We start from the raw sequence: 23,098 nt of genomic DNA, 5'->3' as shown, positions 1-23,098 counted from the left end.
GTTTTATTTCCGCTGGAACTTCTGCTCTTACAGGAGAAGAGCTCTAGGGACGATCCAACTGACTGAAGCCCGCAGAGAATTTTACAGCCGTTGGGTTTGGGTGAGCCAGCCTGAGTCCATCCCGGAAGGACACGGACTGATGGCCAGTCTGGGATCTGAATCTTTACGCTCTGGGAGACCCTGCTTCTCTGGGAGCTGTGAGTTCATCATAACCCATTGCTGGGACCACATGGCTGGGAAGCACAAGTGCATCACTGTGGAGGCCAGCACACCAGCCTCTTCCCGCCTGTACTGCCAGGACACAGGATTATCCCTCCGATTCCAAGTGCAACCAAGGATGTTGATGGCAGGGGGCCATCTGGGAGGTCACGGTGACATCTACCTTATTTTGGTTTTGGCCTAAACTGCTTAGGAGCCCTGCTGTTTTATAGATACAGGAAGAGAAGAAAGAGGCCAAGAAACACTCGCCCCTGTAACAGAACCATGAAATAAACTAGAAATGGTCAAACTTTCATTCTCAGGATAGCGACGCACACCTGTAAAGAGGGGCCTGAACAGGCCACCTCGTGCCCCTCTGTGAAGGAATACTTCAGTCACCTGCAGGTGGACCAGCCAGGGAGCCTTTGCTGCTTCAGGGCGGATGAAATGCCCCTGAGGCGATCAGAGGGGGAGGCGCCATCTTCCTAGACGAGGAAAGGGCGTGGCTCTCCCCTCCCCCCGCCCCTCTGCTCTGACCCTACTCAACATCTTTCAGCCCCTGGACCACTATTTCTCTGGACCATGTTCCAGGGCCCCCTTTTTCCTGTGTCCTTCGCCTGGCAAGCTCTTCTGCTCTTCTGTCACCAAACACAGTGACTGAATTAGTTCTTGTTCTGGGAATGTTATCTAACCCACTCACTTCATTACTGGCCCCAAGCTTCCTTGCAGTCCCCTGATGAGCTGGACTCAACCACGTGGGGGACTTCTATTTAATGAATGAATTTGCAGCAAGGCTAGAGGTGGCGTAGCCTAGAACCAAAGCAGATGCATTCACCTCCTCAGCCCCCTTCTCCTCAGCCTACGCCTGGGTCTGGGGTCCTTTTACTCTAAGACCAAGGAGAGGAGACTTCACTTCCACATCTAGGAAAGATCCAGCTGAATCCACGGACGCCCAGCCTTTCTCAGATGGAGAACACCTTGCAAACGGGAACTGGAGGCTCTCTTCAAATCTAAATCACTTGTCCAAGGAAATGCAAAAAGGAGGAAAAGTGGCGATTGTTTCTTCTGTTCACCCTCAGAAGACCTGCTTTGATAGGACCTCGTTTCTCTTCCTTGGAGGGTGGGAAGGACTGTGAGTCTTGCTGTCCTTGCCAGGGTCGCTAGGGAACTCGGCTGGACTTCCAGCGCAGGACAGGAGGGTGGTCTGGGGGAGTGAGGACGGGCCAGGAGACTGGTCCTGGCTCTGCCACTGAACAGATGGGTGAGGACACTTCACGAAGTTCCCTGGACCTGTTTCCTCATTTGTAAAACAAGGAGGTTGAACCAGGAAATACTTAGGGTTTCTCTGATTGAAAATGTTTTGCTACTATGGGCCTAAGGAGTAGTATTTTCCCAGGTGCCTGGGGCTTTGAGCAGAATCTTCTGCTAAGACTCAGCTCCAGGGCATCACCTTGTGAAGTGTTCCATCAGCACATTGTTCCCCAGCAGCCAATCCTAGTGATGGACAGAGGGCGGGAAGGAGAGTCACTGCCCCGTAGACCAGGCAGAGTTTTCTCACTTTCAGTTCTGAGACACAGGCCATGGACCAAGAGCTGTCTCTGTCATATGCATTCGCACATCTCAGCAAATGTGCTCCCAGCATTCACCCTGAGAAAATGTTTACAAAATAGACAGATTCATCTGGGATATTTAAGCAGGTAGGGGCCTTAGAAAGAGCTAGCTTATCACCTTTTGCCCACAAATGTAGAGGAGAAAGCAGGGTGCCAGGAGAGTAAGTGGCCTGCCCCAGGTCACAGACTGCAAGTGGCAGGTCGGCCTTGAACCAATATTAAACTCACAAGGAATGCTCTTTTCCAGAAATGGTTAAGGTCTGAGAAATAAAGGATTTAAGGGACACATCTTTCTTTCCTGTACATGCACATAATTTCTCTTTCAGAGATGTCAGGAGTTTTCATTTATGACTTGATAAGCAATTTTAAAATGAGAGTTATTATAAGTACTTATTACTATCTTCATCATGCCATCTTTATTATGGAAACATAAGCAGTACAACATATTTTGCCTCATAAGGTCTAGCGCAATTGAAATCCTGTGGTATTGATGCAATTAAAAGAATTAGTGAGCCCATTAGGTGATTTATGTTTTATATAAAAAATTTCTCAAAACAGTAAAAAGAAAAAAAATTAGCTTTCTCATGTTAATCTACTTTCCCTAGTCTAATACTCCACCTACTGGAAAAACACTGAATACTATTTAAAGCATAAAGTTATTTTAAAAAGAACAAACTGATTTTTTTATCAATAAATCCCTATAATATTTATAAATATCAAAGGATGAGAGGAGAAATTCTCGTTTCATAGCTGATATAGCATTTTTTAAATAAAGTTAATTTCGAAGATGTTTATAGCAGGAAGGGTCCAAATGCTGTATAATTTTTTCAAAGAAAAAATCTCAAGGCAAAACACATTTTGATAGACTGTAAAACGACTTTCCGGGAATAAGGAAAAACAAATCAATGGATGGAAAAAGGGAGGAGGAAGACAAAGAAGAGAAATAAAATAAAATTAGGGAAGGTCAATTCTGAAAACAGGTATTAACAAGCATAATGTTGCTGAAATTATACAATGCGATGGCCAGATCTTCTATTAATTAAATGAAAAGAATAAAGAACTATGAGGGAGAACAGTTATGAGAAACAATGTCAACGTGACAAATGTGATTGGGGCCCTTTCTGTTTCAGTCTTTATTGGCTTCTGTCATCTTGGTTTGTCCAAAGCACATGTTTTCAGGGGTTGGTTGTTTAAATTTGGTTCCTGGCAAATTCCTGGGTGAGTTTTTGGGGGGAAGTTTTAACAAAGCCATCAGTAAACACGATGTGTTAGAACCATCTGCCTACGTATGGACAGGGAAACCAATGTAGGCTGCTGTGTGGGATGGTATTGCTGTCTGGCCGTTTGTCTGCTGAGGCTGGGACAGCCAGTGTGGAGGTGGGTGTGGCCGCTCTGACTGTCAAGTTCTCCGCGGGGGCCCCAGCTGTGACTGGTCCAGATATGAGGACTTTCTTTGAAGATGAGCCCCTCACTGAAGAACACAATCAGACAGATCTTCAGAGCAAGCAGGTTGGCTGTGTCAGGCATCTGCCGGTGTGTGCTCCTGAGGTTACACCTGTCCAGCCCCTAGGCCACCTGGGCACAGGCGGATGACTGTCCCAGGGTGACCTGACTGCTCAGGGAGCTTCCCTGCGGGAAGAGGGAGACCTTGGCATAAGCCTCAAATTCCCCCTCTGACCATATCACCTTCTAGGCGCGTCTTTTGGTAAATGACAGGACTCCTGACCTCCTAACGCCACACAGAGACAGACTTTCGAGCGATTCTGCCATCCAGCCACCTTGCGGAGCAAAGCTGAAGATGTGCTGAGGAGATGTTCCCAGCTGGGAACATCCCACTACATTTCAGTGGGAGAGGGATAAATTAGGAGTTTGGGATTAATAGATACACAGACTACTATATATAAAATAGATAATCAGCAAGGTCCTACTGCATAGCACAGGGAACTATATTCAATATCTTGTAATAACCTATCATGGAAAAGAATCTGGAAAAGAATATATATATATGTATGTATAACTGAATCACTTTGATGTCCACCAAAAACTAACACAACACTGTAAATCAACTATACTTCAGTAAAAGAAAAAAAAAAAAAAGAAGAATAGCATGTTTCTCATATCTGGTGACGCCAGGAGGGACAGGTGATGATTCTAAGTCTGGTCAGAGGTTGGATTCAATGGCCCGTAAAGACCATTCCAATTCTAAAATTATTCTAAGCAAATATTATGACTAAAGTTTGCAATTTACATTGTTGTTTATAGAGAAGAACTGGAAGAGGTTTGTGACAATCATCTTTGTTTTCGTATCTAGGGAAGGAGGTGGAAAAAGATATTGTCATACTCAGCTCTGAGGAAACTGAGGCACCAAGAGGTTTGTGTCTGACCCAGGTCCACGGACTCAGTGGTAGCTATTCAATTTAATACACATAACTATGTGCCGGACACCAGGCTGTGTTGTTAGAAAGCACACTCCTGGCTCCCTGCAATTCTAAGGCTCCTGGTCATTAGAGCACAATCCGGTGTTTGTTATTTTTAAAGAAATGAACCTGCGATTTCTATCTCTGTCACACCCCTAACCCTAAAAGCTAATGACTTTCCTAAGTAAATTCACTGATCAATGATTCTTCTCCAGATGATGTTTAAAATACGGAGAGAAAACTTAAATGCTGTACGTCTAATCAGACTAAGGATAAGGGCTTTACGGTTCTAAACCTATTTAATGAAACAGCATTTTCTTCCTAATTGGCTGGTCTTCTGGGGTTAAAGGTTTGCTCACATCGTGCTTGTGGAATGATTCTTATATGTGGGGTGTTTAAGTAAAGCGACCCCAGGTGCTTTTACTTTATTGGTTTTCTAAGGCACTGGCTTCAGTATTTAAATGAGTTTGAGTTTGTTTCCTGAATGGTCTTTCATTAAAGCTTAGGTTGACCTCATTCCTCCTGCAATCATGACACTGTAATGGCAGAAAAAGACTAATTTTAAAAAATGAACTCATTTTATGTGGTTGAAAAGGTTACATTTCTATTGATTTCAACTGTTATATAGTTAAAGTCCTTGATATTAAGAAAACTCAGCAAACACATTCTTTTTTGTACAGAGGCTCTATCGATACTACTTTGCCAGTAGGTTTTGGCAGAAATAACAATATTCAGGGTGGAGTCTAAAAATTGGCAATTATCAGAGGACTGGTATCCACATCCTTTAAATTCTGTTCCAGGTGAAAGTGTATAAAGGTGTATCAAGAAAATCATTAAACACAGAGCGACTTCAGAATGTGGGGTGAATGCGGGGTCTAACAGCTCGAACGATGACCCGTTCCGCTCGCTTTACAGAAAGCAGTGAGGCTCTGCTGCCTGGAAACAATGCAGCTTTTTTTTTTTTTTTTTTTGCGGTACGCGGGCCTCTCACTGCTGTGGCCTCTCCTGCTGCGGAGCACAGGCTCCGGACGCGCAGGCTCAGTGGCCATGGCTCACGGGCCCAGCCGCTCCGCGGCATGTGGGATCTTCCCAGACTGGGGCACGAACCCGTGTCCCCTGCATCGGCAGGTGGACTCCCAACCACTGTGCCACCAGGGAAGCCCAACAATGTAGTTTTTTAAGGCTGTGTTTGGAGCCTGTTCCAAGAAGTGGAATGTGGGGAGGGGTGGAAGAATTTAGTAGAGGTGGTGAGGAATGGGAAATAGGAAAGACTAGAAGAAATGAGGTAAGAAATCTAAGGAGAGCATTCACTTCTCTTGTGACGCAGCCGTGCATGCGTGCGTGCGTGTTAAAGCTATAACAAAATGGACCAAGCTAATTCTCAGCCTGGAAGCCTGTTAGATGTAGCTTTGGACTTGGAGCCTGTATTCAAATCTGCTCCAGGAAAGGCTTGGGTGAGTCTGTGGATCTTGAACCTCACGCTGACCCCAGACCCACTCTGGGCTCTGCCCAAGTCCCAGCTCTTAATTAAGCAATCTTCTAGAGAAGGTTTGGTTCCTGACATGCTGCCTGGGTTCCCTTGACAATCTTGGGAAAAAAGAATCCGTAGCTGAAAGGATTTGGGAGAAGGAGGAAACGTGCAAAGGATATGCCCCCAAAGTCTGATCCTCTTCTTCCCCCTTTTCCATATTATCAACATCATCATCAGTGTAGCAGCTAACATTTCTTGAAAGTCAACGCCAGGTCAGATCCCACCTTAGGTACTTTACACATATTATTTCACTGAATCTGCAAACAACCCTGTGGGCACAGACTCTCATTCACCCCATTTTACAGTTGAGGAAACCGAGGCCCTGGGATTAAGTTACGTTGCCTAAAGGGACACATAGCTTCCGAGAGGTACAGCCCAGAGGTCTGTGCGCCTGTAGACTCTGAGCTACTCTACTGTGTTTGCCTGAATCCTGTGCTGTTGCAAAGCTAGGCTGGCAGGATGTCCACAGCAGCTGCACAAAGTACTCCTGGGAATTAGTGGAGGGCAGGGACAGCCCGGCATCGCCTCTGCCTGGTGTCCTCCTGGCCCCCATCTTGCTACCTCTCCTTTTAGGGATCTTCTGATTTTTTTTTTTTTTTTTTTTTTTTTTTTTTTTTTGCGGTATGTGGGCCTCTCACTGTTGTGGCCTCTCCCGTTGCGGAGCACAGGCTCCGGACGCGCAGGCCCAACGGCCATGGCTCACGGGCCCAGCCGCTCCGCGGCATGTGGGATCCTCCCAGACCGGGGCACGAACCCATGTCCCCTGCATCGGCAGGCGGACTCTCAACCACTGCGCCACCAGGGAAGCCCCTGGGATCTTCTGATTTACATGACCCTGGCTGTCTGCATCCATCTCTGGCTGCAGGACGGGTTTCTGGAGATGACTTCAACGTCGGAGGTCAGAGGCTACAGAAGCCTGTCAGTTACTTCACCGCTGGCACCACTGTGCATTTGTGGTGTTCGGCTGTGGGGCTTAAGCACACAAGCAAAGGCAGAGGCTGTGGGTTGATAATCCAGATCCCGATGTCATCCTCACAGGGGTAGAGAGGGCTCATTTCTGTGTATTCTCCAGTTTAACTTCTGCTGGTGGCCTGGGTGACAATATAGGGGGGGATGCTGGAGGGAGCGGCAGTATTTACTCAGTGGCTTTATTTCCTTTTACTTCCACTTCCTTTTTGATGCTCTTGTGCCACCTTCACTGTTGAATTACCAGCTCAGACCCTCGCTTCTACCCGTGAAGTTTTTTATTTCCATCCCCTCCAGCATTCAGATCACATCTCCTCATCTCAGAGATGTTAGGGTAGGGCTAATTCTTTTAGGTCACTAGCCACGACAGGGAAGAATGCAAATCAAATGCACCTTAGGAAGCAGAAAGAATCTTTGTACTCTCAAATGCAGCACATGTGCTGAGAATCCATTATTTATAAATGTGATTCATTCATTTATCCAGTCACTCAGCAAACATTTCTTCAGGCTCTCTAGTGCCCACGGCTCAGGGACAGAGCTGTGAGAAGCACAGGTGAGAACGAAATCCCTGGGCTGTACCTTTGAACGTGACATCAAGCTCCCATTTATATAAGAAACACCAAGCCCCATGGCCATCCCAGTATTTCACATTAGATGCAAATGACCCACATTACAACTCCTGACTCTGCATTAGATGAGCATTTGTAGAAGCCTCACCTAAGCTAGTTTCATACGGAAGTTTTCCCTTCCCCACGCTCAGCACTGGTTCTGGCTAATGACCACTAGAGGGCATCTTAGCACTAGCTCAGGACCTGCTCCAGGCCACCCGGTCCATCAAAATCCTCACATTCAGTCCCTGTGCTGACTTTTCCCTTCACTGAGTAAAAGGGCAGAGTGTAACCCTTCAGAATCTCAGACTGCATGTGGGGATACATTTATTTTTCAGAGAGGAGATATATTTATGTGAGATAGGAACCTGCTTCCAGTTACCTGTGCATGGGAAACACCGCTCTGCCTACTGTGTTACAAAATTGCTTTGAGAATTACTATCTTTGAGAGTGATTTTAGTGCACTGTAGATGGATATAACGATATAATGCCTCACAGATTGGACTTTAGTTTTCATGCCAGACTAAATAGAAATCTGGGAACCTTACTTTCTTTCTTGAGAGATGATTTATGGACTTAATGTGCTTGGGGGAAAAAATGAACGCTCCCAACAGCTTTGGCTGCATTCTGGAGGAGAAAAGAGAGAACTGACATCTCAAACCGTAAACTGGATCAGAAATTGCATTGCAACTGTTTTCCCACTGAGCTGTAAGAAATGTAAAGCGAAGTAAACACATTTTTCTAGAGCGTTGGAATGGAGGTCCTGTCTAGCCTTAGAGCACATAATTCTTTTGCAGATGAAATTGCTTTAGAAAAGAAATGAAAAACTTGGAAGTGTTGACATATTCATTATGAGTCTTTTTCTGTTTCAGATCAGATGAGTTTGATGGGTTAAACTTCTTTTTTCTTCGGTTCCCCTCTAATTTTTTTGGATTGCAGAAGAGCAAATATTGGACCCCTGTGGTAAAAAATAAGTCTGATAATGTGGGCCTCCCGCCCCTCATGCAAACATTAAGGCACAGCTCAAATGACTTCCTCAGTCTCCTCTGATCCATTTCTCCCACCCCCAGGATGATTAATTTCCCCCCCTTTTCTGTGCTTCCTCAGCAGGAGTCCACACTTCAGTTGGCCCCTGGTTCATGTCTGTGTGATTGACGGTCTCTTCTGTTGGACTGTGGCTCTGAAGGCACCAGCCATGCTGCCCGCTGTGAACATACAAGGTGCTGAGGACTTGCTCCCTGGGTTGAACTGCAAATGGATAGAACAGGAACCTTGGTTCTGAAGGCCCTGCTGATAATGACCTAACAGCTGCTCTCTTACTTTTTGCTTTAAAGAAAGAGAAGGGACTTGGGAAGGAAGGAAGGGAAGTAGCATTTATTGGGCCATAGAAGATGCTCGATATTTTCATGTAAATTTTCATTTAACACACACACACACCCCATTAAAATAGGTGGCCTTATTCCCATTCTACAAATACGTAAACAGAGCATTCAGTAACTTGCCAGAGAACACAGAGTTAGGAAGTGGAGGGATCTGTCAATAAGGATGTTTAAAAATTTATGTCTTGGGCTTCCCTGGTGGTGCAGTGGTTGGGAGTCCGCCTGCCGGTGCAGGGGACGCGGGTTCGTGCCCCGGTCCGGGAGGGTCCCACATGCCGCGGAGCGGCTGGGCCCGTGAGCCGTGGCTGCTGAGCCTGCGCGTCCGGAGCCTGCGCGTCTGGAGCCTGTGCTCCGCAACGGGAGAGGCCACAGCGGTGAGAGGCCCGTGTACCGCAAAAAAAAAAAAAAAAAATTATGTCTTACTAACAACTTAGTAACAACAATCCCAATCCATGGGGGTCGCTGTTTAGCCGCAGACCATCCTCAAAGGGAAATCCTGCTTCATGTGCTATAGCCTTATTACCAGCCAAGACTCATAATACTCTCTTCTGCTAGATCCCCAGTCTATTATTTATACGCTGATTGGGAGACCAACTTGTTAAGTGTCTTGCCGAGGAGAATTAGGCGGAATGAGCTTCCACTATCTGAAGAAATGTGTATCGAGTGTGTATACAGCTTTTCTCTCCTCCCAGAATATAAAGTCCTTGAGGGTAAAGGAGTTTCGTAAACATTTCGTTCATTCCTCCTGCCCCACCAACTCATCATTGTCTACCTGGATTTCTTTCATGTAATAGGTACACAGTATATATTTGTTCTCCTCAATGTATACTCAGTGAAGCTGAGTTAATTTTAATTGTACTTCATAAGCAGCCATATGGGATGGCATTGATGACCCCCTGATTTTACCCAAGTCAGGCTTAAGGAATGGTTGCTGTTCGGAATTTCCCATCATGCCGTGGGCTGAGTGGCAGACAAGGATAAGAGATTAATGTCAATTACATGTCATAGTGTTAAATTCTCAGTGATCATCGTATGGTTTTAATATTTTTAAAAATGCACTGTTAATGGAACATCCCAGAATCATCTTGAGAACATTCTGTCACACATCTCCACTGCACACCTCGGAACTGAGACCTTACATAGTGGGTGCCCAGACCACTAAGTATACAGACGGTCTCAGTTTAAAGCTGCAGGTCAGTTTGAACACACGGCGGCAGGGGGAGGAATCCTCGGCACTGATGGTTGTGTATCTTGTTTCTCTTTTTTGGAGACACTTCACCAAACAGTCCTACTTTCTGTTCAGAAATAAATAAGGAAAATTTGCTAAAATACCCTACCATGGGCCAAGGACCCAAAGCCCAATCTAAAACCAAATGACACAAAGCTAATGGGGTCATGAGGTTTTTGATGTGTGTCTCGACTGTGAATAGGCTTCTCTGGATATATGGAAATACTGAAAACAAAACAAAACAAACTCTGACACATGTGCAGACCAAATTAATGGGCAAGTTTTCAATAGACACATTCCTGTCTCTTCTCTTCCCAGGTATCTTCTGCAGAATTAAACCACTGTAATGATATGAGAAACAAATAAAACATTGACCTATGCCCTCTGCATAAGTAAACATCTGAGTCGGTCTTCCGTGAATGCAGGAAGAGAAGCAGTAATACACTTGCTGAGAACCCAAACAGAACAGAGAGCCAGTGCGTGGGTCGGAGTGCTCCCGGAGGAAAGGATTAGAGACATCAAAGGGCTTATCACTATTCCCGCGATCACAGCCCTTCTGTCAAGCATGCTTGTGATGCACGACCAAGGCTGTGAGCTCATCTTCCAGAGGAGAGAAACAGTAAATTAGCCAAAGGGAAGATGTTACAGTAAATGTAATCTCAGAGCAGGGCCTTAGACTAGTGAGGTCAACTTCCTTTATTTGTTCTGACATCCCTAAAAAGATTTAATGCTTCCAAACAGTGTTATTTTTTTAAATAAAGGCTTGAACAACATCTGATATTAACATTTTCAGTTGTGTTTACAGCTATACACTTTTTAGTATTGTTCGTTTTTGGCAGAAAGTTCAAGGGTAATAAAGGCCCACATTTTTAAATAATTCATCTGAGCCTCAGCTTCTAATTTCAGGCCAGGCTCCATGCTAGCACAGGAGAGAAGGATGCTCAGATGGAAGGACCAGAGGTTATGTCCATGCTTCCAGGAAAACTGATGTGGAACTCTTTATGTGGCACAAACACTGGCCTGAAAGTTGGACTGCTTACTTCTTTTTTCACTTAGAAAAGCTGCGATTTTATGACCTCCGGCAAATCTCAATAGGGCTTTTCTTTTTTAAAAAAGTGTTTTCCCTCCATTACATAGTTATTTTTTTCTAAGGAGACTATCATGTAATTCGGTATTTCAAAAAAATGAATATACCTTTTCATAAACTGCAGTAGGCTATATATTTATTTCTTGTTTAACATACATGCTACTCATGGTTCGTTTTTTTTTTTTTTTTTTTTTTTTTTTTTTTTTTTTTTTTTTTTGCGGTACGCGGGCCTCTCACTGCTGTGGCCTCTCCCGTTGCGGAGCACAGGCTCCGGACGCGCAGGCTCATTGACCACGGCTCACGGGCCCAGCCGCTCCGCGGCATATGGGATCTTCCCGGACTGGGGCACGAACCCGTGTCCCCTGCATTGGCAGGCGGACTCTCAACCACTGCACCACCAGGGAAGCCCCATGGTTCGTTTTAAAGGCTCTATGTCATTATTTCTTTTAACACTGAGGTCATATTGCATGCACTTTTCTACACCTTTCATTTGTTATCTAACAACACTTTGTAGAAATTGCGCTGAGTCAGTTTTCTAATGTAGGTGGATGTATGTGAGGAAGGGTCCTCTATGGCCTCTGACCAGACCACCTAATTCATGGTCAATTTAAATATCAGTTAAATCACAGTGTTTAGAGTCTGGGCTTGGGAATCAGACAAACCTGGGTTTGTACCTCAGCTCTACCCCTTACTGACCTCTCTGTGTCTCTGTTTCATCATCTGTAAAATGGGAATAATGGTACTTATCTCACAGGAGGGTGATCTGAATAAAGTACAGCCTGTAAAGCAGTAAGACAGAGACTGGTGCATAGTACACTCAAGAAATATTGATTGCTTTTACTACTACTACTACCACTACTTTATTAGTGTTATTATTATTGCCTTAATAGGATTCTCCTGTGTTGGGTTGAGGTGGGATTCCTGGAATCTTTATTAATATTCTTGAGAAAAGCCATTTAAACCAAATCATCTTCATAAGCAGATCCAGCACTTTTTAAAAAGCTTGCTCTCTCCACCTCTTTTCCCAGAGCCTTTAGCGTCCATGTCTCACCTCCCAGCTGCAGGGGGCATTCTCTGGGCCACGTGGAAGGCTGTCTTATCACCTCCTAGGCTGTCCTCTGCACCTTTCTGTCTCTAAACACAGCACAGGTCAAAAGAGTTTATCAGACAAACATGCTACTCTCTCCCACTGCTACCCTCATCGACTTCAAACACTAACCCCTCCAAAAGACTTACTTTTATTTAAAACTCTTCAGAATTTTCAAAAGTTTATAAGGCAAATGGGCAGGGGTGAGCCTGGGTCTCTTGATGGCTCTCAAAGGTGACAAAGAGGCGATGGGGTGAGCAGTGACCAGCTCCGGAAGGAGGGGTCTGGTTATATGGGTTCTAGATAGGAGTCTGCCTCTCGCAAGCACTGGGACCTTATTAGTCACCTGGACATCCTCAACCTCTGTTTTCTCAGCTGTTTAATGGGCTAATAGTACCAACTCAAGGCTGAGCACGTCAAATGAGGGTACGTATGAAAGTATTCTGAGCACCACATGACGTGATTATTCAGGCTCTTCCAGTACAGAGAGAATTTCTCCTGGCTTGAGGTGGTTACTTGAAACACCTTACAATTGAACATTTCTCCACATACAAAAAGTGGTGCCACCCTGCCCATCAATGTTTCATGTCAATGAACATATATAGCTGCCCTATAAGTCTATAATCGAATTACTTTTCATTTTACTGCTAATAAAATTCCTCCAACAATTTTTCATTGTTGTTGCGATCTATTTTATTTATTTATTTTTGACCTACAAATAAACGTACCTAATTAATGTATTCAACTTGATGAGTCTGGAGTTAAGTATATACCCATGAAAACATCACCACAATCTATGAACTTCTTTTTTGTTATAGTATTTAACGTAGCCCCAATGAACATAAATGAGTATCTTGAAGCAGAGTACTGCCACAAGAGAAACCTAACATTTGTAGCATTGGTCCTGTGGTATGGATATTAGAGGCTGGAAAGACAGACAGTAATGGTATACAAGCAAATGTTTTATAAATCTGTCACCGCACATAACCTGGAAAGCAGACTAAGTGCCTATGACCGGTGGCTTTAGGGAAGGTGCTTCAAAAGAGCCAGAATGGCCACAGGTATCAGTGGTTTCCTGCTGCCTATGTCAAGGAAGAGATGAGTTCAGAAAAGAATTGGCCAGTTTCCAAACATCAGTGAAAGGGAATAGAGAAAAGTCCAAAAATTTAAAGCCTCACACCAGAGAGTAAGAAATAAAACTGCAAAAAGCTTTGACCAACGAAGGCACATGAAGATTTTCAGCTCAGCAAACTGGCTCAGCGCCATGCGGGAGGTTAAAGTTAAGAGTATTTACCCCACCACAACCACCTAAGCCTCTTGTCTCAGATGGCCTCAAGGTAGCTGCCATGACCTTGAGAGAGAGGCAAGGGTCCCTGGAAGCAAATGATTATGTCGGTCCAAGAGCCACGTTTAGGGAAGAATGCAGGGCGTATCTACTGGTACACGCAACTGATCGGAAGCAGATAGATCAGAAGCCAACTCAGGTTCTGAAGGAACTGTATTGGCAAAGAAACTGCAGGTCTGGTCTACAAAGGCTTGTGAGTATAAAACAACCCTCAGTGTGATCGACACCTGCAGGGAACGGTCCCTGGAAGCTGCACAGCTTTAAGGAATGCATTATCGCCAACATCCAGTTCAGAGGAGAGCCATGGAGAGCCACGCAAATAATGGACAGGAATTTGGCCTATTCAAGGAACTACTCCCATGGCCAAGGGCGGCAGCAGGACGTCCTCAGAGCGTCTAGCCAGCATGAATTCATCACTGCTACAGAACACAGGACTTTCCTTTTTTTTTCCGGTACGCGGGCCTCTCACTGTTGTGGCCTCTCCCGTTGCGGAGCACAGGCTCCGGACGCACAGGCTCAGCAGCCATGGCTCACAGGCCCAGCCGCTCCACGGCATGTGGGATCTTCACGGACCGGGGCACGAACCCGAGTCCCCTGCATCGGCAGGTGGACTCTCAACCACTGCGCCACCAGGGAAGCCCAGGACTTTCCTTTTTAAAAAATATATCTTATATAAGGCAGACTTTCATTGGGTTTAGCCGCTGACATTTTAGGGTTGTTACAGCAACTGGTGTTATCTTAGTCTTTTTCTATATTCCTGGTGTTTAGCATTCACCGTTTGCTACTATTGTTGGTAACACTTTCCTCTGACCATTTTTAGGATTCATATTCAATATACAGCTCAATGAGCAATTGATGCAACTGCTGTTATACAATTTGGTTGAAATTCTGATTAATAGCAGGTAAGAAATTACCGTCTTTATTTTAAGAGATGTAATTCACTGAGTCTGAGGAACATTTGTTTTGAAAATTCCTGATGAAAACAATTGAAGTCATGCTCTCTGTGCTATAAAAATTTGGGGACCTGATCATCATTTGTTTCTGAGGACTTGGAATTATTTAAGAAAGTCCTTATTTTACTTGCAGGAAATCTGTTAGCTTCTTCTTGGCAAAGAGGGAACTGGCCCTCCAGTTAGATGAAAGCCAAAATGATACATCTTTACCATCTGTTCACTGGATTTTCAGAGAAAATGGATTAGGAGTATCTGTGCCAGAGACTATATCATTGAACCCTCACTGTATAACTTCCATAAAACCCCTAAATATTTGATAGTTATTCAAGGAACATGTACTTAATTCATTTTTTGAGCTAATTTTATCCTTGGATCAGGTGAGGATATCAGAAAGTTGTATCACCTCAGCCCCTGTCCCCTTCATCTCCCATCACCCTGTCCTACGCCACTGCCTCCAGAACTGTTTGGGCTGAAATCCATTTTTAAGTTATACTTGACTTTCCCAAGGAAATGCTACATCAAGCAGGTTTGTGAAAAACACATTTGTTGCGGAAACGCTGGTGAAGGCCCTGCGTACCACCTCTCTCGGTACCAGCTATGTAACAAGGAGGATGAAGGGCCTTCAACTATCACTGCATTTTTAAAACTCTGAAGAAATATAGCAAAATGCCAAAATTTTTAGTGTTTGGATGGTGGGTCCATAGGTGTATGTTTTATTATTCTCTGTACTTCTGCATATTTTTGAACTATTTTATAACTTCAACAACATCACTCAATTTCTAACTGGCCAGAGGTATCCATTTCCAACATTTTATGGTCCCCCTCCTGGACATCTCTCTACTAAGTGATTCAGTTAAGAGCATGTGTAAACTTCAGTGAGGTAGACCTAGGTTCATCTAGGCTTTCGCTACTCACTGCTTCCTAATTTTGAGTGAGCTACATCACACTCTGAGTGTCAGTTTCCACAACTCTAAAATGGGGATACTAGTGGTGCATTCCTCATAAGCCTATCGTGAAGACTCAATGAGAAAATGTGTGTCAAGTGCTAGCACAGTGCCTGGACCACAGCATCAGTAAATGTGAGCTACCATCATGCATGTGATGTTGCCAAGTGGATCGTGCTATGGGCAGCTTGCTATGCCAGTAAATAGAATCCATGGTAGATAAAAAAAGGAAAGAATGATAGAGTAGGAAACATTCCATTTCGTTAGAAGAACTGGTATATTTTATGCTTATGGGCTGTGGACTTCTGGCCACCAAGAAGTTCCGAGCCAAACTTACGCAAGTGGGTAAGACCTTCTGACCTGGGTAACCGTATTCCATTTTCCCATTGTCCTGGGGCCCTACGTTTTGTGACTTACTTTAACTCTCAATTTCGTTTTGTGTACTCCCTGTAAACCACCTTATATCCCCTGTGCAATGTGGCTGGGACGAAAGGAAGGGAAGGAGGACGGGTGAAGCCAGGGACGGCAGGCAGGCAGGAAAGTAAGGAGAAAGGATTTGTAACACAAGGCTTTGAAATTACTCCTTGTAATGGTGATGTTCAGTTCTCAGATGCATGCTAATTGGCACAGTTTTTAATCACAGACAGTATATTTCGGGTGCTCTCTGCCTGCTCGGGGTCTGTTTTACATTTGGCATTAAGCCTTTAGCTTTATCATGGGTGCAACTGTGAGTTTCCATAAATGATGCATCTTTTTTTTTTTTTTTTTGCGGTACGCGGGCCTCTCACTGTTGTGGCCTCTCCCGTTGCGGAGCACAGGCTCCGGATGCGCAGGCTCAGCGGCCATGGCTCACGGGCCCAGCTCTGCAGCATATGGGATCCTCCCGGACCGGGGCACGAACCCGTATCCCCTGCATCGGCAGGCGGACTCTCAACCACTGCGCCACCAGGGAGGCCCAATGATGCATCTTGAGGGTTGTCCTGGGCTCTGGTTTGCGCTGGCATCTGAGAACTCTGAGAGTCGGTTCTTCAGTCTCTATGTGGACACTGGGCACTTTGTTGTTTGGCAGCAAATGTTTCATCCAAGGTCAGTTTCCCTCAAGTGCTCAGCACCATTGCAGACAGTGTCTGCTCAGGGAATGCAGATTAATTTAAAGTTAGCTTTAGCCAAACCCAGCTAGGAAAGCAAACCTGCTTTTAAAAACACTGTAAACACTGACAAACATCATCTAAATTATATGATGTTTGCACATATATAAATGTATAGAATTTTACCTTAATTCCAAAGGCATCATTCCATAGCACTTTTTTTTTTTTTACATCTTTATTGGAGTATCATTGCTTTACAATGTTGTGTTAGTTTCTGCTGTACAACAACATGAATCAGCTGTATGTACACATATATCCCCCTATCCCCTCCCTCTTGAGCCTCCCTCCCTCCCTCCCTATCCCACCCCTCTAGGTCGTCCCAAAGCATCAAGCCGATCTCCCTCGGCTATGCAGCAGCTTCCCACTAGCTATCTACTTTACATTTGGTAGTGTGTAGATGTCCATGCTACTCTCTCACTACATCCCAGCCTCCCTTCCCCTGCCGTGTCCTCAAGTCCATTCTCTGTGTCTGCGTCTTCATTCCTGTCCTGCCCCTAGGTTCATCGTACCATTTTTTTAGATTCCATATATATGTGTTAGCATATGGTATTTGTTTTTCTCTTTCTGACTTAACTCCACTCTGTATGACAGACTCTAGGTCCATCCACCTCACTACAAATAACTCAATTTTGTTCCTTTTTATGGCTGAGTAATATTCCATTGTATATATGTGCCACATCTTTATCCATTCATCTGTCGACACTCCATGGCACTTTTAAACTCATCTCTGAGTTAGCCTTATTTTTGTTCTTTGATGAGAAGTACATTTTAATTTGAAATTATTTAAATATATTTGTCATTATATTTTCTTGTAACTGGGGGCTATCAGAATGGGTTGAGGATATATGTGTTTTACATTTTTTTTTTTTTTTTTTTTTTTTTTTTGCGGTATGTGGGCCTCTCACTGCTGTGGCCTCTCCCGTTGCGGAGCACAGGCTCCGGACACGCAGGCTCAATGGCCATGGCTCACGGGCCAAGCCGCTCCGCGGCATGTGGGATCCTCCCAGACCGGGGCACGAACCCGTGTCCCCTGCATCGGCAGGCGGACTCCCAACCACTGCGCCACCAAGGAAGCCCCCGTGTTTTACATTTTTGTTCGATTATAAAAATGCAACATACACTTATAATTAAAAAATGAGGGGCTTAAATTAAAATTAAAATGTAAGGGGGGGCTTCCCTGGTGGCACAGTGGTTGAGAATCTGCCTGCTAATGCAGGGGACACGGGTTCGAGCCCTGGTCTGGGAGGATCCCACATGCCACAGAGCAACTAGGCCCGTGAGCCACAATTACTGAGCCTGCATGTCTGGGGCCTGAGCTCTGCAACAAGAAAGCCCGCGATAGTGAGAGGCCCACGCACCACAATGAAGAGTGGTCCCCGCTTGCCACAACTAGAGAAAGCCCTCGCACAGAAACGAAGACCCAACACAGCCATAAATAAATAAACAAATTTAAATCATATGGGCTTCTAAGAAGACCTCTGCTTAAAAAAAAATGAGGAAATATAGAAAACTCTAGAGGAAATAAAGCCATTTTATAATTCCTTTACACAGAAATAATCACGATTAACCTTTTATTATATCTTTCTCCATACATTCTTGAGGTTGTAGAAGTTCTCAAGATGGATTTGTAGATTGTTTCCAGGAAAAAAAAATTAGAGTGTTTTTTTGGAGTTCTAAAGGTGCCCTTGGAATTACGTCCACTCTCTACAGTCTTCCCTGCCTGCAAGAAAGCAGGTCATGGGAGCAGGGAATCGGCCCGACCTGCTTGTCTGGAAGTAGGCACCATATCTTTTCTTCCTCCACCATGTCTACCTTTGTTTTCCATCTGGGCTGGACTGGAGAGGCCGGGCTGACAAAGACCAGTGCACCCCAGACCATGAAGTCTTTCCAGGCTGCATTCAAGTGGGTTGAGGCATCAGCTTTCTAAACATGTCCAGAAATCTCAGTGCCATTGCATCCCATTGTATGACAGAAGGAGGAGGTGGGGGACAGGGCTTTCCAACACCCTGGGTACAATTCCTATGGCCGAATTAGTTCCGTGCCTTTTAGAATGCTTCCCACTTCTATCTTCTCCTTTACCTCAAAGCATTGTGCAGCCAAAGTTTTTCGTACCCATCGTGTTTCCTTTTCCTGGAACTGTAGTCCTGTTCCTTGGAGGATTCTCCCCGACTCCCCACTCTGATCATGAGGTTTGATGAGGGGCTATCAGTCACTGTTCCTCTCTCCTCACAATAGGGGGAGTGTGTGACCCCAGCCAGGTCAATCAGAGACCTTCTCCGGATTTTAAAATGAGAACCGAGAAACTAGGACCTTGCTTCTGGTCCCAGCAAAACTGGGAAGATGTGAGCCGACTTCAGTGTCTGTGTCCCATGATGTGTGGAAGATGAAGCCTGCTGCAAGAGGAATTGTCCAGAGTCCTCCAGAGGCAGGTGGGCAAGCAGAGAAGATGGAGGGAGGGAGGGAGGGAAGGAGGTGGGGGAGAAGGGGAGGGAGGGAGAGAGAGAGAAAGAGAGAGAGAGGCACTAGGTCGTGGCCTAGGCTTTGTTTTAATCCTCCAGGTCCCCTGGATTCTTTCAAAATTTTGGTTTTCCCTTTCTTAAATTCTATAACCTACCCTAGGAATTTTGTCTACAAATGGATTCTGAACTGGTTTTCTGTCCTTTGTGATCAGAAGAACCCTGAGCAATAGAAGCCGATTCTCCCCAGCCCTGCTCTGGTCCCCTGGACTCTGCAGGCCTCTGGCTCCTCCACTGTGTGGATTTCTCAGCCTTTCCTCAAGAGCCCCAAGTCCTGAAAACAGTCCATCCCTCTCCCCTTCTTCAGGGTAATCTCTAATTTACTGCAGCAGACAGCAGCTCTGATTAAGATGATATTTGTTCTTACAGAGCTGCTGCTTCCTTCCAAAGACTCCCCAGTTGGTGGGATTGGGCAGAAGGGAGGCCACCTTGACCTTCTTTACTCCAGACTCTCGTTTGGGGAAATGCACCAGGAAATGGAATTATTTAGCCTATCACCTGGACTCGCTTCTCCCACTCACCCACCCTCGTCTTTGCATGTGGTTCCTCAACCCACAGGGCTCAGTCCCGACACACGACGTGTTTTCTTGGAGACAGTGAGGATTAACCTTGCAAAACTCCGCAGCTGAGACAGGTCCCTTCCTTGACACTGTCCTTCAAGCTGATTGCTGAGCTCTTTTTAACTTTTAATATTATTTTGCAATGGTGAAATGGCAAGATAATCGCTTTCTTTAAGAGAGGTGACAGATGGCGCACCTTAAAACAAGAGAATGCCTCTAATCAAAAGCCAATAAACACAATGTTGATAAAATGGTATAAAACCACCCCTTTCCTGTAATGGTATAAACCACCATACTAATCCTAGACTTGTTGGCTTTTCTGAATCAAACTTGAGTTATGGTGGAAGATGGGCGTGGTTTACTCCATAAGTAATCTGCAGCACCTAACACGTGACAGGCACTGCGCTAGACTCAGCGACTGTCCATCACTATGAGAGAAGCTTACTTATGCCCCATTTGCTTGATTGTGCAATAGACTGTAACTGCACGTTGTCATTTTCCTAGGAAAGGCCTCTCCTGAAAATGCTCTCTAGCATTTACTGCTAAAGGCCAAGCGTAAACTCCATATCGAGTTATGAATTTGACATCCACCAGTGCTCATGAAGAGACGGGGCTTGTGCCTTTCCTTTGCAACCTGAACTTCCCAGTTACCAGCCAAATCCGAATCCAAATGAGGTCAGAGAGGCTGCTGAACCCCTGCCAAATGACATTCCACTTGACTGACAAAACAGCATCCCCCTGCTGTTCTTCTTCCTGACAGGTATCTATTTTGAACTCCTTCTAGAGAATGCAGTGACAGTTCCAGCCTTGATCTTTGCCTTAGTTCCCAGGGAGACCTCCTCATGCCATGTTTTATTCATGGTGTCTCCCAGGCTGGTCTCTTCATTGTAAAAATTGGTCGTGGGGGTAGGGACAATCCGTGAACCTGAAATAAAGTTTGAGTGTCGCAATAAAACCGTCTCTTTGTGTACGGAAAGCCTACAACCAGAGTCTGAGATGCTGCGGAAGGTTTGAGGATTTTTAAGGCAAAGCATCCATAGAAGAAAAGAAAATAGTTATTCACATTGCATTGGAGTCATGAAGGAAGCAGGTCAGATAAACCAAAATAACCTTTGCTGGGAAATGCGATAAGCTCCAGACATCTGAGACCATGGAGAAAAAAGATGCTGCAATGGATAAAAGCAGTAGACTGATAGATGTGCAAGGCTACAAGCAGGAAAGCTACAAAGAACGTACAGAGTAAACATTTATTCTACCTTCTCCCAAGAAATCTCTTCTCCATCAACTCCGTCATTGTCCTTCCTGTAGGAACTGGATTATCTTTCTACTTCACAGCTTAGAAATTTGTAGGAGAAAGTATCAGAAGCATCTCTTCCACCTGTCCTAACCGCCCAAAACAAAACTAACCAAAACCAATAGCCAAGCATGACAGAGGACAGAGATTGCAACCCTGTATCACATCCGATTGATGAGTAACACACGTGTACCTTGAGAGTGATGGTCCTCTCGTGACGGGTGACATTAACGCCGTGGGGCTGCCCATTGGCCATGCTCCTGTGGTCCACATCAATGTTATACGGCTCCCTGGTGCCACCCAGGTTGTACCGGATCTGTAAGCTTCCTACATAGAGAAAAGAAAAGAAATTCAGTCATTTCTCCACTCTAGATTTCATTTTAATGTCACTTCCCCCAACCCTTGAGGCTAATTCCATTAAACTCAGCTTCAACGTCCATCAATATCACCGCCGTTCTGAATTCTGAGTCGCTAGCTCAGAAGCACACTAATCCATAAAGGCTCACAGCACCAGGCACACGCATGTTGACAATCTACCCACAACAAGCCATCAGTGACCATCATCTCCAAGTTGAAGCAGCAAACGGTGTAAACAATCCAAGTCGGGATTGCGCCTGGGATGGCAGAATGAGCACATACATGATATAGGACCATGGAGACGCCTACAGGCCCCACAAAATACTCTGTGAAATAAAAAATAAATGCAGGATGCCGGGATGGTCTCATGCCATCTGCAAAGTGTGACATTCAGCATATAGAAGAATCATGAACATACAAAATTAAGAATAAACATAATTTACAGAAGATAAATACATGGGATTTTGGGTGGGTTCACTGAGACCAAGAAAACAAAGCAATGGCTTTTATTCTAGGTTAGAGACCTCATCAATCCAAATGCAAATCAAAGGCAAAAGGATGGGTCCTCACTGCCTCTCAGGTGTATTCACTTTGCCTCCACAAATTATTCTTTTTTCTCTTTCTTGTTTCTTCCCAATAATGACAAGCAATATTCAAAGACTAATATAATATTCTATATCCTGCTTTTAATTAATCTGCACAGCAAACGTAGCTTTTATTTCTTAGGTACGATTTTTAAAGGCATCGACTTTTTATCTCATTTTTTACTCAAATTGGAATCTTCGTGTTAATAGCTTTTGACATCTCAGAGCTTAAAAATGGAGCCAGTAATTTAGCAAGAGTTTGGCTAACTGTAAATCACCTCAAAGATTCTTTGTCGCCTTTTTCGTTTTCCTTCCAGAGGAACGAAACTGATATTCTAAGTTGTGAAATAGAACATGATAATTAAAACTTAAAAAGTGAACAGAAAAAAAAGAAAGAAAGTCACTGGAAACTCCACCATCCAGAGGTTAACTACTCTAAATATTTGGCAGTATCTCCTTGTAGGTAATTCTCATGTCCTCATGTGTACGTAAATGAATGCAATCGTCTCTGAATGCTGCCGTTCCTTATTTAGAGTTACATGTGCCATTTAAAATACTGAACTACGTTCCTGGAATTGAAAGAACAATCATGAATTACTTGCATTTCCTATGTTTCCTTTCTGAACAAATCTGGCAAGGCTTCACTGTTTGAGTTTTCTCTTGGCACTTAATCCTAGATTCCTTTGCTTTATAGCGTTTCAACCAAGCACTGTTGACTTTCGTCTCCTCAATGGGTCTAAGTTCACCCACTCTCCCCCATCTCCACAACCACAGGGCCTCCACTGGCACCTAGAATGCCCTGGTGTGGTTCCCATAGGAGCCTGCCCCTGCACGCAGAGGTCCTGGCCTGGCTCAGGGCCTCTGTGCTGGCCACGCCCTATCAGTGACCTGACGGCCACCACCTGAGCTTCACGTGCATTGGCTTCTGCCTGGATCACGTGACCCAAATCAGTCCCTCCTTTAAAAGTGATCACTCTTGACCCCATTTCACTCTCAGGTGAGTCCCCTCCTTCTGTGCTCTCTTACTACTAATCCATTAATGGAGGTGTCTCACTGGGACCTCAGACACAGCATACGTGAAACCAAACTCTTGATCTTCCCCTCCGAAAACTATTCCATCACAATTTCCACATTTCAGTTAATGGCCACTTTATCCTTCCAGCTATTCCTGCCTAAAAGTCCGGATTCCCCTCTTGCTCCTATAATACACGTATGATCCATCAGCAAAGCTTCTTGGCTCAGTCTTTAAAACACACCCTGAATCTCACTGCTCTCGTCACCTCCAT

General features: G+C 44.7%; 1 protein-coding gene across 1 annotated transcript in view; it reads right to left on the bottom strand.

Annotated features, from left to right (window-relative positions):
* CNTNAP2 (contactin associated protein 2) overlaps positions 1–23,098 on the bottom strand; it is a gene marked incomplete at both ends in the record, with an annotated part of 2,063,650 nt that overhangs the window by 148,013 nt on the left and 1,892,539 nt on the right. The window contains one exon of the mRNA XM_079711872.1: positions 21,065–21,198. Within this exon, the coding sequence (XP_079567998.1) occupies positions 21,065–21,198 (134 nt within the window). The remainder of the gene's footprint in view (positions 1–21,064; positions 21,199–23,098) is intronic.

Source organism: Hyperoodon ampullatus, assembly GCF_949752795.1.
Source record: "Hyperoodon ampullatus genome assembly, chromosome: 9".
NCBI lineage: Eukaryota > Metazoa > Chordata > Mammalia > Artiodactyla > Ziphiidae > Hyperoodon > Hyperoodon ampullatus.
This window is presented reverse-complemented; position numbering and strand designations above follow the sequence as displayed.